Raw genomic sequence first — 19,083 nt, 5'->3', positions numbered from 1 at the left:
ACGTTGGTAAATGTGAGGTCATCCATTTTGGTTGGAACAACAGCAAAATGAACTATTATTTAAATAGTGCAGCATGCTGCTGTGCAAGGGGACCTGGGTGTCCTTGTTCAAGAATCACAAAGAAGTTGGTTTGCAATGCAGCAGCTAATTAAAGAGGCAAATGGAATTTTGTCCTTCATTGCTAGAGAGATGGAGTTTAAAAACAGTGAGGTTATGTTACAGCTGTATTAAGTGCCGGTGAGGCCACACCTGGGGTACTGTGAACAGTTTTGGTCTCCTTACTTGAGAAAGGATATACTGGCACTGGAGAGGGTGCAGAGAAGATTCACTAGGTTGATTCTGGAGTTGAGACGGTTGGATTATGAGGAGAGACTTGAGGAGACTGGGGCTATACTCATTGGAATTCAGAAAAATGAGGGAAAATCTTACAGAAACATACAAGATTATGAATGGAATAGATAAGCTAGAGGCAGGGTGGTTGTTTATAGAATGAATGGGCATAGTCTCAAAATAAGGGGAAGCAGATTTAGGACTGAGTTGAAGAGGAACTTCTTCATACAATGGGTTGTGAATCTGTGGAATTCCCTGCCTAGTGAAGCAGTTGAGGCTACCTCATTGAATGTTTTTAAGGCAAGGATTGATACATTTTTGAACAGTGAAGGAATTAAGGGTTATGGTGAGTGGGCGGGTAAGTGAAGCTGAGTCCATGAGAAGCTCAGCCATGATCTTATTGAATGGTGGAGCAGGCTCGAGGTCCCAGATGGCCTACTCCTGCTCTTCATTCTTCTGTTCTTTTGTTCTTATGAGTAGAAGACAGTTCAATCAGTCTGTCAACACAATGAGGATGAAGGGAGGACAAATAACATGGCGAATTGCAGTTTGTGCAAGTACAAAGTTGGGAAGTACAGAGAAATAATGTCCATAGTAACAGTATATTTAAAACAACATGGATTCAAGAAAGGCAAATCAAGTTTAACTAACTTGAGTATTGATGAGAATAATGCTGTTGATTTAGTGTACGTGGACTTCCAACCGGAAGGCATTTAATTGTGAGCTAATTTACAATTTATGGAGTAAAAGGTACAATAGATGGAGTGGAGGACCCTGGGACAGGCAGTCAGCAGCACTGAGGGGACAGCTCCAGAGGAGGACACAGAGCCAGGCAATTAGCAGCACCTTGACAAGAGTGCAACTGGGGAACGCTGAATCAGTCAGCACCACCCAGAACTTCAGATCATTAGAGAAACATAAGTTCATTGGTTGGTGAGAAACTGCTATTGGGGAGGATTATCAAATAACTAACAATTAGAAAAACACTTTTTATTTAAAAGATGAGGCTACTTCTTTTCCTATGACTTAAATTTAAGTTGAGGCCAGGGTAAAATAAAGTTGCATAAGTAAGCAAAAATAAAATAAAGTTGATGTTAGGGAAGCAAATTTAAGTCATGACAGGACAACTCAGTTTTGTGGGAAATGTTACATAGAACAGTACAGCACAGTACCAGCCCTTCGGCCCTCAATGCTGTGCCGAGCTGTGTCCAATCCCAAGATCAAGCTATCCCACTCCCTATAATTCTGGTGTGCTCCATGTGCCTATCCAATAACCGCTTGAAAGTTCCTAAAGTGTCCAACTCCACTATCACAGCAGGCAGTGCATTCCACACTCCAACCACTGAGTGAAGAATCTACGTCGGACATACCTGCTATATCTCCCACCACGAACTTTATAGTTACACCTGCCAGTAACAGCTACATCCACCCGAGGAAATAGTCTCTCTATCTATCCTCCTCATCATCTTATAAACCTCTATTAAGTGGCCTCTCATCTTCCTCCACTCTAAAGAGAAAAGCCCCAGCTCCCTCAACCTTTCCTCATAAGACCTACCCTCCAAACCAGACAGCATCTTGGTAAATCTCCTCTGCACCCTCTCCAATGCTTCCACATCCTCCTTATAGTGAGGTTACCAGAGCTGCATATAATATTCTAAATGTGATCTCACCAAGGTCCTGTATAGTTGCAGCATAACCCCACAACTCTTAAACTTAAGCCCCCTGTTAACCAACTGCAGAATTTTGGAGCTCAGGTGGTGGTTACAGTCACTGTAGTGCATCCACAAAACTAAGAGCTAAGTGGATAACAGGTCAGAGAGGTGGCCACACTGCAGCTTAGGAGCTGGGAAGCATAAAGGATAGGATAGCTGCAAGGCAGTCCAAGAAAACTAGGCAAGGAGTAAAGGAATCTGCAGGGGTCCCACTCACCAATTGGTTTTCCAACTTGGATACCAATATGGGCAACGTTTCCTTGGAAGAGTACAATCAGAGCCAAGTTTGTGACACCACAGGTGGCTATGCAAAATGAGGGGAAGAGCAGTAGCGAAAGGGGATTTGGTGGTTAGGGGAACTTTTTTTGTGGCTGCAGATATGACTCCAGAATGGTATGTTCCTCCCTGCTGCCAGTTCGAGGATGTCACAGAGCAGCAGCAGGACATTTTTCTGGGGGAGGGTGATCAGCCAGAGATTGCGGTCTATATCGGTACCATGCCTTAGGTAGGAGGGGAAAATGAGGTATTGAAAGCATTACTTTGGGAAGCTCGGAAGGAGATTGGGAAAACAATGTCTAAAGCAGTAATCTCAGGATTACTGTCAGTCCTACGTGCAAGCAAGTATAGGAACAAAACAATTGAGTGATCAAGCATGTGGCTGTAAAGCTGGTATAGGAGGGAGGGCATCAGATTTCTGAGGGATTGGGACCAGTTTTGGGGAAGGTGGGACCTATACAAGCCAGATGGTCTAGTTCTGAACAGCACTTGGACAAATATCTTTGAAGGGAGATTTGCATTGGCTGTTGCAGGGGCTGCGATAGTTTAAACTCGATTGGTAGGGGGATGGGAATCTGAGGACAAATTCAGAGCAGGGAACAGGAGTTGGAGAATTAATGAGTAACTTTGAAAGACAGAAGCAGCACAGGGATTTGGCAGTGTTCAAAAGTACATGTGTAAACATAGGAGCATGGTAAATAAAGCCAAAGAGCTAAGGGCACAGAGAAACACATGGCAGCATGAAATCATCACTATAACAAAAACTTAGCTTAAGGAGGAACAAAAACGCAGGTCAGCATCCCTGGATATAGAGCTTTCAGGCAGGATATAGGGTGATTAAAAAAGGTTGGGGTATAACATTATTGGTCAGAGAATCAATTATAGCTGTGAGGAGGGATGATGTACTACATGAAGCATCAAATGATGCCAAACTCAGAAATAAAAAAAAGCAGCTACACTGCTAGGACTGTGCTATAGATGCCCGGATATTGGAAGAGAGTTTGTAGAACAAATATGTAAACAGATTGTTGAGCGCAATAACAATAAGGAAGTCAGCGTTCAGGACTTCAGCGTTCGGGATTCAACTACCCTAATACCAATTGGGATATAAACAGTATGAAGGGCACAGAGGGCGCAAAATCCTCAAACAGCATTCAAGAAAACTTTTAGCCAGCACCTAACAAGAGCGACAAGAGGGGATGCAATTCTAGATTTAGTCTTAGGAACTTAAGCTTGGCAAGTGGATGAAGTAGCAGTGGGGACAACTTTGGAGATAATGACCATGATGTAATTAGATTCACCATCATTATGGAAAAGGACAAAGATAGAACAGGAGTAGAAGTACTAAATTGGGAGAAGGCAAATTTTACAAAGCTGGGAGGTGAAATGGGTACAGCTATTAGAAGGAATAAGGAGAGTGATGATTCAGGCACTCTAGTTAAAGAGAAGGCGTGTGAAACATTAGGTACAATAAACATAGTAAGAGAGGAAGTGCTGGAGGGATAGACATCCCTGAAACTGAATATATCACCAGATGGATTGTATCCCAGTCTGTTAAAGAAAGCCAGGGAAGAAATAGCAGATGATCTGAGGATTATTTTCCAGTCTTCACTAGACACAGGTCAAGTACCAGAGGATTGAAGGCGTACGAAAGTTCTACCATTATTCGAAAAGGGTGCAAGGGATAGGCCAGAAAATATAGGCCGGTAAGTCAAACTTTGGTGGGAAAATTATTGGAAACAATCCTAAGAGACAGAATAAATTGTCAATTAGGCATGGATTGATCAAGGAAAGCCAGCATGGTTTTGTTAAGGAGCTTATAATTTGATAGAATTTTTGAGGAAGTAAAAAGGAGGATTGATGATGGTAGTGCAGTGAATATTGTCAACATGGATTTCAGTAAGGCATTTAACAAAGTTCCATGTGGCAGACTGGTCAGAAAAGTGAGATCTCATGAAATACAAGGGAAGGTGGCAGGTTAGGACCAAAATTGGCTCAGTGACAGAAAACAAAGGGTCATGGTCGATTAATGTTTTTGCACATGAAAACAGTCTCCAGTGGTGTTCCACAGGGCTCAATGTTGGGGCCCTTGCTGTTTGTTGTGTGTATTAATGATTTCAGCTTAAATGTGGTGATGTGATTGGGAAATTTGCGAATGACACAAAAATTGGTGGTGTAGTTGATAATGAAGAGGATAGCTGTCGACTTCAGAATTTTATTAGTGATGTAGTTGCGTGGACAGAGAAGTGGCAAATAGAATTCAATCCAGAGAAGTGTGAAGTAGTGCATTTGAGGAGAACAAACAGTTAAGCTGTATAAAATTATGAGGAGTTTAAACAGGAAGGATTTGTTTCCCTTAGCTGAGGGGTCAATTACAAGAAGGTATAGGTTAAGGTGATTGGTAGAAGGATTAGAAGGGACATGGGGAATACTTTTTTCATCTCGTGATGAACTGGAATTCGCTGCCTAAGTTGATAGTTGAGGCTGAAACGCTCAACTCATTTGAAAAGAAACTGGATCTACTGTAACCTGAAAGGCCAGGTGCTGCGAAGTTGAAATAACTTCCCTGTTATTTTTTTCACTTTTTTTGTTGGGTAGAGACAATGTGCTGAATGGCCTCTTTCTCTACTAACTTCTCTATGGTTCTACAGGAGAAACATGGATATGAAATGGGTTGAGTAACAAGAAGCAAAGAACCACGGTGAATGGTTATTTTTCTGACTGGATGAAGGTTTATAATGGAGCTTTCAGTGGTCCGTAGCTGCTGTTTCCTGGTGTATACTAATGACCTGGACTTTGATATACAGGGCACAATTTAAAAATTTTGCAATGCTGAGTAGCATTAGAAACTAAAAGGAGGATATCGTAGAAATTTAGCAGGATATAAGTTAGTGCAATGGGCGGACAAGGAGCAGATGAAATTTAATACAGAGAAGTAGGAAGAATAAAAAGAGGCAGCATTAAATAAAGGGTAAAATTCTAAAGGGAACATAGGAGCAGAGGGGCCCAGGTGTCATGGGATGTTCGACCACAGTTTGTCTGTTAATTCACATGTTCCTCATATTAACCCTGAATGTTAAGAGTATAAGATAAATATTGTAAATTATGTAATCTTTTTGATCTTGTATAATTTTTTTTGTTCAAAACCTGGGGAATCTTGTGGCCTTATTCACTTCGCAAGTGTCTTGAACCTCAAACTTTATCTACTTTAACAAAACATTACTGATCCTTAACCATATCTTAGCATTAACTTGACCCACAGAAGATTTAAAGCAAAGATTTCCCCTACGTTTTGTGATGAATGGCTCTATAAGCTCACTATACTTAGAGATTCATTGTGCGCACACTGTGCATTGCATTTGTGCACTCTGAAAGAAAGACATGAACGTCAAGTGGAATTATCAGCAAAAGTCTGAATTATTCTGCTTTGTAAGAATAATGTGAGGGATTAGAGAGAAGTTAAAAGATGAAGCATTGTAAGTAAAGGGACTTTAGAGGAAACTTGGTAGCCATGAACATAGCTTTAATGGAAAACCATATGTTGGTATTTTATTTGGAAATACATGGACAAGACCATGTCAGACTTGAAAGATATCCAGTTAATAGCAGACAAACAACAGGAAGGTTCCAAAGGTGTTTAAAATTGACAGGAAGCTCAACAGTCATGTTAATGCCTGAAGCATACTGGCTATCATGGATTTTAAAGTGATGTATAATTTGAAAGTTGATACTTTCTAAAGCCACGGACTTAAAAAGATTTGTGAAATAATGATTGGAAGTTTAGGAAGAATAGTGTTTCTTAGGAGAAGGAAAATGTCTAAAAAGAATCCAAAACGGTTTGTGCAATCAAAACTGAAACTATTCTTCCTGCTGTCTATACATAGTGTGTACTAGATCAGGGTAGCATTGATGGAACCTTGCAAACTGATTTTCTGCAGCTAATGTGTTGACCTTCAATACCAGAACTCAGCAAGCATTAGTAAAGGTCATTTGCTCCATCACCCTTTCTTCAGTATCTGTGAGCTAAAATTTGGAAAACTAAACATTTAATTTGATGAATAGCAACAGGAAGGACTTTGTGAATATAAATGGAATGGGATATCATTATGAAATTGGAACTGATTCCTGTAACAGAAGTAGTAATTTGGAAATAGATGAAAGGCAACTTGGGGAAGGGAGCCAACGGCAATGTTAGGATGCTTACACTGCCAATATAAAATAGTTTTTTTGTTTTTATTCCAATTCAATCAAATCAAGTCCAATTCAGAGTCTCAACAAGTTGAGACATTCCCGATCCAAGCTGACAAGGGCTCTCACTTCCTGTCTTGGTTTGATCTACATGGTCCAAGCTGATTTGGAGTAGTCATAGCTCCTCCTCTAAGGCTTGATCTCATTTGTATCTTAGTCAAAAGGCTGAGATGCCACTTTTAAAAATTGCTTCAAGTGAAGCTAAAATGTAATCTAATGATTTCAATCAAGCACAGCATGTTGATACTATACTTGAGCTTAGCCAAAAGGCTGAGAAGCGATGTAAAATAGTTGTGCAGCATTAATACATACAACTATTGAAAAATCTAAGTGTGCCATAAATAAATGAGTTTTAAGTGACAGTGTTATTCACTTATAAATTAGAGTTTACATCATGCAACCAGCATTTTTGCTAACCATCATTAATTTCATGAAAGCAACCATGTTTTGCCCCAAATTCCATTTACAAAATTTACAAGTGAATGATTGTTTTGTCATGTTCAAGAACAGAGTTACTCCCTATTCCAGTGGAGTGTAGTTTGGCAGAATTTCAGAAGCTTGCTTTCAGGACCACTGTACATGTACGATTCTTTCCAAACTTGACATTCTAAAACCAAACAGCGGTTGCAACTGTGCAGCTATAACATTAGCCTACAGTATCTCCATAGGTGAAAAGGACATGAGAAAAATATTCATCTTTTTCTTTTTTTTTTTAGATGCCTATGTCTTTCTCAAGGATCCACCTGAAGGATTTTTCCCCAGAATGGGTGTGATAACAGTATCTGGATTGGCTGGATTAATTCTGGCATCAAGAGGTAGATGGTGATCATGGAATGATCATTTCTTTAGAACACAGGATAAACTCTTTGGATACACATGTTCACATTACTTCAGATTTGTTATCTGCAATTGTGGCTGTCAATCTATTTTCATACAATCAGTGCTGAAGGAGGAGGCCATTTGACCCATGAGTCCATGCTGGCTCACTGCAGGATCAATATAGCTTGTCCCACTTCCATGGCCTTTACCTGTAGCCCTGCATTTTTTTTTCCTCTTAAAGTGCTTATACAATTCATTTTTGGAGGCCAGACCTGTACCACCAGCGAGATGGTGCATTCGGATCCGAACTACTCATTATGTAACATCAATTTGTCTTCATGTCGCCTTTGGTTCTTTTACCAATCATAAGACCATAAGATGTAGGAGCAGAAGTCACCATGCAGCCTATCGAGTCTGCTGCACCATTCAATGAGATCATGACTGATCTGATACAATTCTCAACTCCACTTTTCCATAAGAATCATTTTAAAACCTATGTCCTCGTGCTCTCAACTCTTCTGCCAATAGGAACAATTTCTCTCTCCCTCTTCTGTTTGGACCCTCGTGATTTTGGACACCTTTCTCAAATCTCCTCTCAACTTTCTCTGAGGAGAACAACCCTAGCTTCTCCAATCTGTCCACATGACTGAAGTCCCACACCCCTTCATATCCTTCCTAAAGTGTCTTGCCCTGAATTGGACCCAACCTACGGCTGACCAGAGTAAAGGTTCATCATAACGTGGGATCATGATACCACAGAAGCAGCCCATTTGGTCCTGCTGGATACCTGTAGAGTGATCCATTTGATTTCATTTCCCTGCTCTATCCCTGTAACTCTGAAAATTTATTTTCCTTGTGTCCATCTAATTTTCCATCAGCACTTAAAAGCTTCATTGGTAATCATATGAATAATCAAAATGCAATGCCTCAAAGTTCTTCCTTAATCATGTGAAATGGTGGTTGGATAACGTTTGGTAATTGTGATTATCAGCCGTTTTCTCCAGTTGTGCCTCAGTTAGAAAGTCTACAGCCCCTTTCACAACCTAGGTTTTCCAAAGTGCCTTACAGCATTTGAAGTATAGTTATAGTTGTAATGTTGGAGATGCAATAGCCCAAGGGTCTGAAACAAGATGAATATTGACCAGAAAACTTCCAATACTGCCATGAGATCTTTTTATGTTAATCAAAGGACAGATGGGGCTAGGTTTAACATCACATCTGCAAGTCAACACCTCGGAAAATGCATCACTCCTGCCATAGTGCACTAGGATAGTATCAAAATAGATTATGTTCTGATATTCCTGACAATGACTTCAAGGAAAGAAATTATCAAAACATCAAGTCAACAACAATTAGAATGAAGGCCTAGTTAACAGCAACATTGTTGAAATTCTACAACAGGTAGGCTCACAAAGACACCAGGAAGTTTATACAAACAAACAAACAACAGAATTAATTAAGAAGGGAGAAGATAGAGACCAGAATCAATAGGTAAATATTGGAGAAGAACCAAAAAAGGATGGGATGTGTTTTTAACTGAACAACTGACAGAGAAAAATAGTTTGGAATGATGAGCTGCTGGTAACCACTTGACAAAGTTGTTGGCAAGTGAAATAAACAGAGTGAGGATACTTAAGAGAGTCCTGAAAGGCTTACATTAAAAAGCCTAGCTTCTATATATAGGTGAGGACAGCTTAGATTTAAATAAGAAAAGCAGAGTTAATCATAGAATCCTACAGTGCAGAAGGGGGCCATTTGGCCCATCGAGTCTGCACAACCACAATCCCACCCTGGCCCTGTCCCCATAACCCCATGCATTTACTCTAGCTAGCCCCCTGTCATTAAGGGGCAATTTAGCATGGCCAATTTACCTAACCCGCACATCTTTGGACTGTGGGAGGAAACCCATGCAGACACCGGGAGAATGTGCAAACTCCACACACTGTTACCAAAGCCAGGAATCAAACCTGAGTCCCTGGCGCTGAGAGGCTGCAGTGCTAACCACTGTGTCACCGTTTCGCCACTGTGTCACTGTTTAAGTTGACATATTGCTATCCCACCATTTCTCCACTAAATAAATGCCATTCTTCTGTGTTGGAACCATAGATGCTGATGGTTTGTTCATTATTTTAAACTGATTTAGTTTGTAACATGACTTTGTTAAAACATGGCTGCAAAAATCTTGCAGCAATCTCTCTGTGATGTGTTATTTGCACTAACTGATTTGATTTTGCATAGGTCCGCAGTTTAAGAAGATATTGTATCCTGCAGGACTTGCAGCTGTAGGAATGGCCATTTGTTACCCTCAAGAAGCTATTTCAGTAGCAAAGGTAATATTTTTCTTCTGATATGTGAATATTTACAAGGGTATGCAGTGTCCAAAAGCATAATGTGGCTTGGGAATGGAAACTTTACTTTTGAAGTAGTTAGGCATACTCGACAAACTGAATTAATCTCTGATTTCGGTGTAGTAACGCTTCTGAGAGATTATTGAAACCTGTATGAACTCTAAATGCTTTCTTTTATGTGATACACAATGAATTAATCTGCTTCTCAGGTGGTGCTAATGTTGGAAGAAGAAGAAGTGAAATCAATTGATTGGGGTTAAAATTATTTAGGGTGGCAACGTTTTTTGAATTAAAAAAACTATTTTGATGAGTCAACATTGAAAACATTTCTTCATGGTCAAACAGTCTACATGGATGTGTCATGTTTAATGTAATTGGATAAAGTCCCAAGGTGCTTAATTAACAATATTAATAAAAGATTATTTTAACAGCTGCAGAAGCAGAAATCACAAAGATGCCCAACAGCTTGTATAAGAGAAAGCTTTATAGGAGTGCTTTAAAGAAGGGCAGAGAGATAGAGAGGTTAAGGGAGTGAATATTAAGGTTTGGGACCAAGGCAGCTGAAAACAGGGTGGCACAGTAGTTCGCATTGCTGCCTCACAGCGCAGAGACTGGGGTTCAATTCCTGGCTTGGGTCACTATCTGTATAGAATTTGCACATTCTCCCTCTGTCTGCGGGATTTCCTCCGGCTGGTCCGGTTTTCTTCCACAGTCCCAAAGACGTGCTAGTTAGGTGTATTGGCCTTGCTAAATTCTCCCTCAGTGTCTCCGAACAGACATTGGAGTGTGACGACTAGGGGATTTTCACAGTAACTTCATTGCAGTGTTGATGTAAGCCTACTTGTGACGCTAATAAATCAACTTTAAACTTTAAAACATGGCCAGTAATAGTAGAGCGATTAAAACTAGGGGTGCAGAAGAAGCCAGAAATTGAGTCTGAGCATTGTAAGGCTATTTACAGCAAGTTAAGAAATAGGCAGCTGAATTCTGGATAAGTACTTTATTTGACATGTAATTGGTCATTTTAAAATTCCAAATGATAATTTTCTTTTGAGTTTTGGTGTTAACACTATTAGAAAACTTGGCAGAGGGTACATCAATTTACCAAACATATATGAACAAAATAATTTATCTGCTAGGATACAATTTTGAACAGTGAAATGTTAATGTTATCCTTTTCTTTTAGTTCTCTGGCCAGAAGATGTATGCTGTCGGCCATGGCAGTTATGAGCTTATTCGATTTCTCTGGAAAAGAAACGCTGCAAAGAAAGAGAGAGACCTGGAGGTAATTTTGATTTCTATGTAAAGTAGTCATTGAACCAGTATTTTAACATAATGTTAAAATTGAATGAAATGCATAAATTCTTTAGATCATATAAATATAATGCACTTATTAGAAATGATAAGTGTAGTTTGCAACTACCTTTTCTACATTTGCATTGTGTTTTAAGCTATGTTGCAGCATGTTTCACTTGACATTCATAATGAAATTGATTTTTTGATGCTCGTGGCATGGATTGAGAGAAAAATTATCCTTTTCATATGGAAATGCAAAGTGCAAAATGTTCAACTATGGCATTGACTCTGTTGCCTTGTTTAGTATTAAGAGGGGTGTTGGATTCACTCCTGGACCTGACCGCTCTGTATTTGGTAGCACTCTTTTCATCTCCCAATGTTTCTCTCATCCCCTGTTCTTCTGAAAGTGATGTGGATGTGCCGGCATTGGACTGGGGTAAACACAGTAAAAAGTCTGACAACACCAGGTTTTAGTCCAACCGATTTATTTGATAGTAAACGCACAAGCTTTCGAGGTTTCCCTCTTCGTCAGGTGAATGGAGAGTTCTGGCCTCAGACAGAGCATATAAAGCACAGACAGTTTAGAGATTACTGATTAGAATGCGAATCTTTACACCTAACCTGCTGTTCAAGTCCTAAAGTGGCCGACAATGTGAGTGGAAGGAGCACTGATCACAGGTTAAAGAGATGTGTATTGTCTCCAGACAGCACAGTGAGTGAGGTTTTGCAAACCCAGGCAAGTCACAGGGGTTACAGATAGTGTGACATGAACCCAAGATCCCTGTTGAGACCGTCCTCATGTGTGCAGAACTTGGCTATCAGTCTCTGCTCAGCGACTCTGCGCTGTCGTGTGTCGTGAAAGCCGCCTTGGAGAGCACTTACCCGAAGGTCAGAGGCTGAATGAAAGTGTTCATTGAGTTCTATACTGGCAAGAATCTCTCCATCACCATTCTTAATGAGATCAGTTATGTCAGCTCTGAGTACAAACTATTTTCTCAGTACTTCCCTGCTTAAGCCAGGTGATGGATTTTGGAACCAGCAGATGTGTAAACATGGCCTTGATATCTCTTCTCTTATCCAACCTACCAATATCCGTATCCCATTCCTCATGGTGTACTTTCTGACTAATGTCCGCTATATGGACCAGCTGAAGAAATTTGAAGATTGAATGAAAATAATTGTTAATGAACATTGTGTAATTTTATAACCAGATTTTCTTCAGCTCTTTCCATTTATTACACGAAAGAAGTTGAAAAAAGAGGAAACATACATATGATGTGAAATGGCATTTGGAATTCAGGAATTAATCTCACTTGCCAGTTTAATAGCTAGCATTCTCTTAATATTTGACTGTAAAACAGCTGAGATTAAGATGGGTCTTGAGCAAGACTGAAATGTGCATATTGCTTCCAAAGATCATTGGATTCAACAAGGAGGAGGCACATCCCGGGAGTTCAGAAACATTGATTATTAAAATGTCATAAACAAATATAGAACTTATTTAAAACGACCACTGGAATATTAGCCTAAAATCGTGAGGATGAGAATACAAGGGGGCAAGGTAGCAGTCATGCTTCAGTGAAACAAAGCCCTTGTTTTGACCACCGCAGGAGTACTTTTTGGTACAGAGGACCTGGTACATGTATCACATTAGGATGCAGGTATAGCAATTGATTAGGAAAACAAATGGAATATTAGCATTTATTGCAAGGAGAATCGAATATTACAGAAGGGAAATAATGTTACAGTTGTACAGGATGTTGGCGAGACCACCCCCAGAGAGTATTGTGCAGTTTTTGTGACTTAAGAAAGGACATATTTACATTAGAAGTAGCTCAGAGAAGGTTCATTCAACGGATTCCTGGGTTGAAGTGGTTATCTTATGAGAAAAGGTTGAACAGATTGGGCCTACATCCATTGGAGTTTAAAAGAAAGTCTAGACTGAAAGAAACAAGATCCTGAAGGGACTTGACAAGATGGATACAGAATATTTCCCTTGATGGGAGAAGTCTAGAACCATGGTTAGAAAGGTCTCCTATTTAAGATTGAAGTGCAGATTTTTAATTTCGTCAGGAACCATAGAACTATAGAAACCCTACAGTGCAGAAAGAGGCCATTCGTCCCATCGAGTCTGCCCCGACAACAATCCCACCCAGGCTTATTCCCATATCCCTACATATTTACCCACTAATCCCTCTAACTGACACATCCTGGAACACTAAGGGACAATTTAGCTTGACCAATCAACCTAACCCGCACATTTTTGGACTGTGGGAGGAAACTGGAGCACTCGGAGGAAACCCATGCAGACACGGGGAGAATGTGCAAACTCTACACAGACAGCAACCCAAGCCGGGAATTGAACCCAGGCTCCTGGAGCTGTGAAGCAGCAGTGCTAACCACTGTGCTACCGTGCTGCCCATCATATGATCAGAAGTCGGGAAGTTTGCTAATTACTGCACAGTGCCCCATTTTACTCTCAAATCCTCAGTTAATGAAGAAGTCCATGTCAATATGTAGCAAGACATGGAAAACATTCAGGCTTGGACTCATAAATTGGAACATTCGCACCAAACAAATGCCAAGCAATGACCAACTCCAACAACAGAGCAACCGCACAAACTTTGCAGCTACAAGAGGTGGACAGAGATCACCATTGCCACTTCCAAGTTACACGTGACACACCGTTGATTCATCATCATTGGGTCAAAATCTTCATCTCCCTATTAACAGCACTATGGGAACAAGTTTTTAAGGCTGTGGCTCACTACTACCTTCTCAAGAACAATTAGGAAGGATAATAAATTCCTGACTTGCCAACAACGTTCACATCAAATGAATCGAAAGAATGGCACTCACTATTTCTAAGTGAAGGAGCATTTTACATCAATACGAGAACATAGGAAAAAGCCGAGACCCAGCAACTCCAAAGAATGCTTTTTACTTCACTGAACTGTTGTCAAATCCTGTTCATTTCTTTCATGCCTCCCCTGACTTGGCACACTTACAGTGGAAGTTGATCATTGTTGGAAGTATAAATCTTAATGCAACAATGGGACAGATTTGGCATTATATTCATGAATAAATAGAAAATACAATCATAGAATCTTACGGCACAGCAAAATCTCTTTCGAGGGTGCTCTGCAATTAGTTCCACACCCTTGCTCTTCCTCCATAGGCCTGAAAAGGTTTCCTTTTTCTCTACTGCATCTGTTCCACCACCTTTCAGACAACGCACTCCAGGTCACAACTCCATTGCTTGGATTTTTGCCCCTCCTATGGTCCGTGTTTCAGCAGCAGAGGCAACTTGACATTGGCCGTTGGCTGGATCTCCCGGTCCTGCCAAAGTCAATGGCCATTTGCATTGCTTGTAGCTGCGCCGCCATGAAACTTGCCTCAGGGTTGCCTTTGCAAGGACTTGAACATCCCACTAGCAGGAAGGGCTAGAAATTACCCACCCCACGTTTTTTTTTTAACTCCTCTTCTTTGGTTCTTTTGTCACTTATCTTAAACCTGCACCCTCCACCCTTTGCTAATGTAAACAGCTTTTTCTTATTTACTGTATGAAAACCTTTCATCATTGTAAACATCTATTAAATCCCATTTAACCTTTGCTTTGAGGAGAACACATTCACAGCCTTTCCACTCTTCCCATATAATTTAAATCCCTCATCCCTGTGACGTAAGCATTTTAAAAGCCACTCAAAAAATCATGCCCCTGTTTATTTTTGATACAATGGGTGCAACACTTGTTTATCTTAATTACATGCTTGAAGCAAGGGAGTCAAGTCATTCAACTCAAATATAAACAAGTTGCTGCATTAGTTTGAATACCTTATGAACAACATCTTTTGAGATTTGAAGAGGTTCATTTGATAGGCAAGTAATTAAACCACCAAGTAATGCTAAAAGGTGCACTGCAAATATAGAAGCTATCCAAACAAAGTATCAGGACATCAGATGTGAAGACTGAACTCTAAATATGTTCACTATGCTAAAGTTTCTGAAAAAGAGCTACTGCTTTAGGGTTTTTTAGTATATTGTATTTAATATGTGGTTAAAACAGCTGCCTCACAGCGCTAGGGACCTCAGTTCGATTCCTGGCTTGGGTCACCGTCTGTGCAGAGTCCGCACATTCATTCATGTGTGCGTGGGACTCCCCCGGGTGCTTCGGTCCTCCTCCCCAATCTGAAAGACATACTGGTTAAGAGCAGGCCAAATTCTCCCTCAGTGTACCTGAACACGCACCGGAGTGTAGCAAAAGAGGAATTTTCACAGTAACTTCATTGCACAGTAACTGCAATGTTAATATAAGGATCTTATAACCTGAGAATTACCTTTTAAAGATGCGCCACATGGATGTCCACAGTGTTTGATAAGAACCCTTTGTGGGCAAGTGAGATAGTGGCAACATCTATCATCTTACGGTCATATTAACCGCCAAAAGATAATAAATGATCACAAAGGGTTTCAATAAATATCGAAAATCTTGCACCTCTCTCCTGGGGGAAATAATATTGTTTAATTGACTCATTTCATTATTTTATTCGGAGTTGGAACATGTGAAACTCACTATAATGAATCATAGAATCTTGACAGTGCAGATGGAGGCTATTTGGCCCATCAAGTCTGCACTGACAACAATCCCACATGCCCCATTCACGTAACCCCATGTATGTACCCTGCTAATCCTCCTGACACTAAGTGGCAATTTTAGCATGGCCAATCAATCTAACCTGCGCATCTCTGGACTGTGGGAGGAAACCATGCAGACACGAGGAAAACATGCAAACTCCACACAATGACCCTAGAGTGGAATCCAATGCAGATTGCTGGTGCTGTGAGGCAGCAGTGTTAACCATTGCACTGATGAGACTATTGTTTTTTAATTCAATTTTAACTGATTTATTTGATATTCATTGAAAGTGTGAAGCTCATTTTGGTTCAGCCTGATCACAGCCTAGATTTTTACATTAAACAGGATCTTTAGAACCTTAAGGAAAAGAAAACAGGGATTGGCTGAACAATTCTGTCCATTCTCCCAAGAAGGCTCCCAAATTAGTGGCCTTGTTCACAAAATAATGAATCAGGTTAACTCAGTGCATCAGAACTACTTCTTTTCCATGGCCTCAAAGCAATGAAGCTGCTTACCTTTCTTAGCGAGCACAGCCTCGTACAATCTGTATAAACAAAGGTTTGGAACATTCTCATTCCTGATTAATCTCACTGGTGTCTCATACTCTTTTCAATTTAGCTGGCAACCTGTACTGTGTGCCATGTCTGTTCCTTTGGTGTTTCCCAATTTGTCACCTTTGATAAATGTGCCTCTCACTTTTACATGTTACATTTACAATCTTCTATCTGAAAAGTCTTTGATCAGACCTGCTCATCCAGGAACCAAACTGAGGCACCATCGCCCTCTGTTTGGTGGAGGCCCACACTCTTCTGGCTGCTTTCATAACAATGGAGTTGACTCTTGAAATGCATGCAGTTCAAGGGCAAATAGAATGGGAATTAAATGCTGCCCACATCCCATGAATGAAGAGAGAGAGGAAAATATCCAAATTACAAGTGGATCAAACTTTACAATTATTTGTCTCAAGTTGTCCTCAATTGAGTTGCACTGTAGTAACACATTCTGTTCTGGACACCAAGATACTGCCAAACTTACCATAAGAAAGCAAGCCATGAGTAATTATTGGAATGCTGCCTTTGTAGCACCCAATAAAACAGTCTTTTTGACTTGTACAAGGATGGGCTCATCTGGCTGGGCTGGTAAAAGATTTTCCAAGTACGGATCTCCGATACAGTACAGGAAGGCTGAAGTTTCACTTCGAGCCTTTGCCCAGTGATCAGCCAGAATTATCATAGAGTCCTAAAGTGCAGAAGAAGTATTTTGGGCCTGTCAGGTCTGCGCCAGTTGACAGATTATCTCACCCAGACCCTTTCCCCCACCTTATTCCCGTAACACTACACACACACATTTCCCGCAGCTAATCCATCTAACCAACACATTTTGGGGCATTTAGCATGGCCAATCCACCTAACCTGCACACCCCTGGACCGTGAAAGGAAACCGGAGCACCCAGAGGAAACCCACGCAGACACGGGGAGAATATGCAAGCTCCACATAGATAGTCACCCAAAGATGGAATTGAGCCCGGGCCCCCGGAGTTGCTAGGCAACAGTGCTAACCACTGTGCCACCCTGTCTGTAGGAGTTCTAAAGCTGCCCTCAACAATCAGACTTTTAAGAAACCAGTCAATCATCCTACTCCTGATCCAGTAATCCCTCTGGAATGTGATGCAAGGATAGGAGTGAGCTCAGCTGTCAAGTAGTTTGTCAGCAACCAGTGACCAGGTTCAGACCTGACAACTGGGCAAGGTACTCGAGAGGAAAGGAAAATCAGAAATGAGAAATTACACAATACTGTATAAATGGGGCGGAATCATCTTCGCTCAAACACTGAACTGATAGAGGTGAAAAAAGCTTTGGGCCAAGTCCAACCCTTACATAAAAAAATTAGAGAAGTGGCACTTTATCTTACACAGATAAATCCATTCTCACATCAGCTTGCATGTTGGCTGCACTGGAAGTGTACTGTTTCAGTATGGATTGAATTCTCTCAGCTTATCATAGACTGCGGGTGAATTTTGTGTCTACATTTTGTGATTTTTTTTTTTAAATGGCCATTTCTTCAAGAGGACCTCATTCGTCCATGGTAACAATCACTCTATGTAATTGGTCCTCTCAGCCTTCACTTCTCTAAAGGGAACAGCCCCGTCTTCTCCCATCTAACCATGTAACTGAAGTCCCTCATCCTAATTCTACATCTTCACCAAGGCTTTCATACCCTTCCTCAAATGTGGTGCTCAGAATTGAACAAAATAATCCAGCTACAGCAGAAACAGTGCTTATGAAAGTTCGCAGCTTCATTGTTTTCCACCTCAATGCTTCTATCTATAAAGATCTGGAGCCTGAGAGTCTTATTCACAACTTTCTGAATCTGCCTTGCCATCTTCAATGGGTTGCGCACATATAACCCCAAAACAGCAGCAACTCTTTTAGAATGAATATCCTGTATTTTACATTACCTCTCCTCATTCTTTCAACCAAGATGCCTCACATCACATTCTGTCTTAAATTTCACCTGCCACTTGTCTGCCCATTCCATACAAGTTACATGTTCTTGTCATCCATCACTATCCAGCTCACAGCATTTTCAAAATTTGTGTCACCTGCAAATTTTTAAATTATGACCTGAATGTCAACAGATTTAGAATCATAGAACCTTACAGTGCAGAAAGAGGCTCTTCGGCCCATCATGTCTGCACCAACCATAATCCCACCCAGGCCCTACCCCCAGATCCCTACATATTTACCCGCTAATCCCTCTAACCTACGCATCCCTGGACACTAAGGGCAATTTTAGCATGGCCAATCAACCTAACCTGCACATCTTTGGACTGTGGGAGGAAACCGGAGCACCTGGAGGTAACCCACGCAGACACGAGGAGAATGTGCAAACTCCACACTGACAGTGACCCAAGCCAGGAATCGAACCCAGGTCCCTGGAGCTGTGAAGCAGCAGTGCTACCACTGTGCTACCGTGCCGCCCCTTTCCAATTTCAAAGTTGTAATTTAATTGCAAAGCACAGACAATAGTTATGAATCATCCCTGTTTTGATAAAATGGTTCATGGTATCAGTTAAAGCTTCCAATCAGATTGAGGCTTGCATCATTCCCAGCTATCCCTTATACTCTTCCTTATTTAACTGGCATGAGACGGGTATGATAATGGACTGGCTCATTAACTCTGTTCTCACCATTCTTCCAGTCTCTTCATCTTGAAGTAGGCTAATCTGCCCAAATCAATCATTGACAATTGTAATTATTGATAATCATAGCATAATTCAGGTAGAGAGCTTGTACAGGATTGTTCTTTTTGCTAGTAGATGCAGCATGTATAACATCTTTGTACAGCCAGGTTAGGCACAGCACAGGTTAAATGTAGAAAAATGTTTCTTCCTCACAGACCAAACTGCAATCTCAGT

The 19,083-nt window shown here is 40.8% G+C and overlaps 1 protein-coding gene across 1 annotated transcript in view; it reads left to right on the top strand.

Moving 5' to 3' along the window:
• LOC145342639 (MICOS complex subunit MIC27-like) overlaps positions 1-19,083 on the top strand; it is a 77,010-nt gene that overhangs the window by 46,111 nt on the left and 11,816 nt on the right. The window contains exons 5-7 of the mRNA XM_080188185.1: positions 7,283-7,381; positions 9,624-9,715; positions 10,920-11,018. Of these exons, the coding sequence (XP_080044311.1) occupies positions 7,283-7,381; positions 9,624-9,715; positions 10,920-11,018 (290 nt within the window). The remainder of the gene's footprint in view (positions 1-7,282; positions 7,382-9,623; positions 9,716-10,919; positions 11,019-19,083) is intronic.

The sequence above is a fragment of the Carcharhinus amblyrhynchos genome, chromosome 4, assembly GCF_965287045.1.
Source record: "Carcharhinus amblyrhynchos chromosome 4, sCarAmb.v2.hapA, whole genome shotgun sequence".
Taxonomy (NCBI): Eukaryota; Metazoa; Chordata; class Chondrichthyes; order Carcharhiniformes; family Carcharhinidae; genus Carcharhinus; species Carcharhinus amblyrhynchos.
The sequence above is the reverse complement of the archived record's forward strand: the minus strand, read 5'-3'. Positions and strand labels throughout refer to the sequence as shown.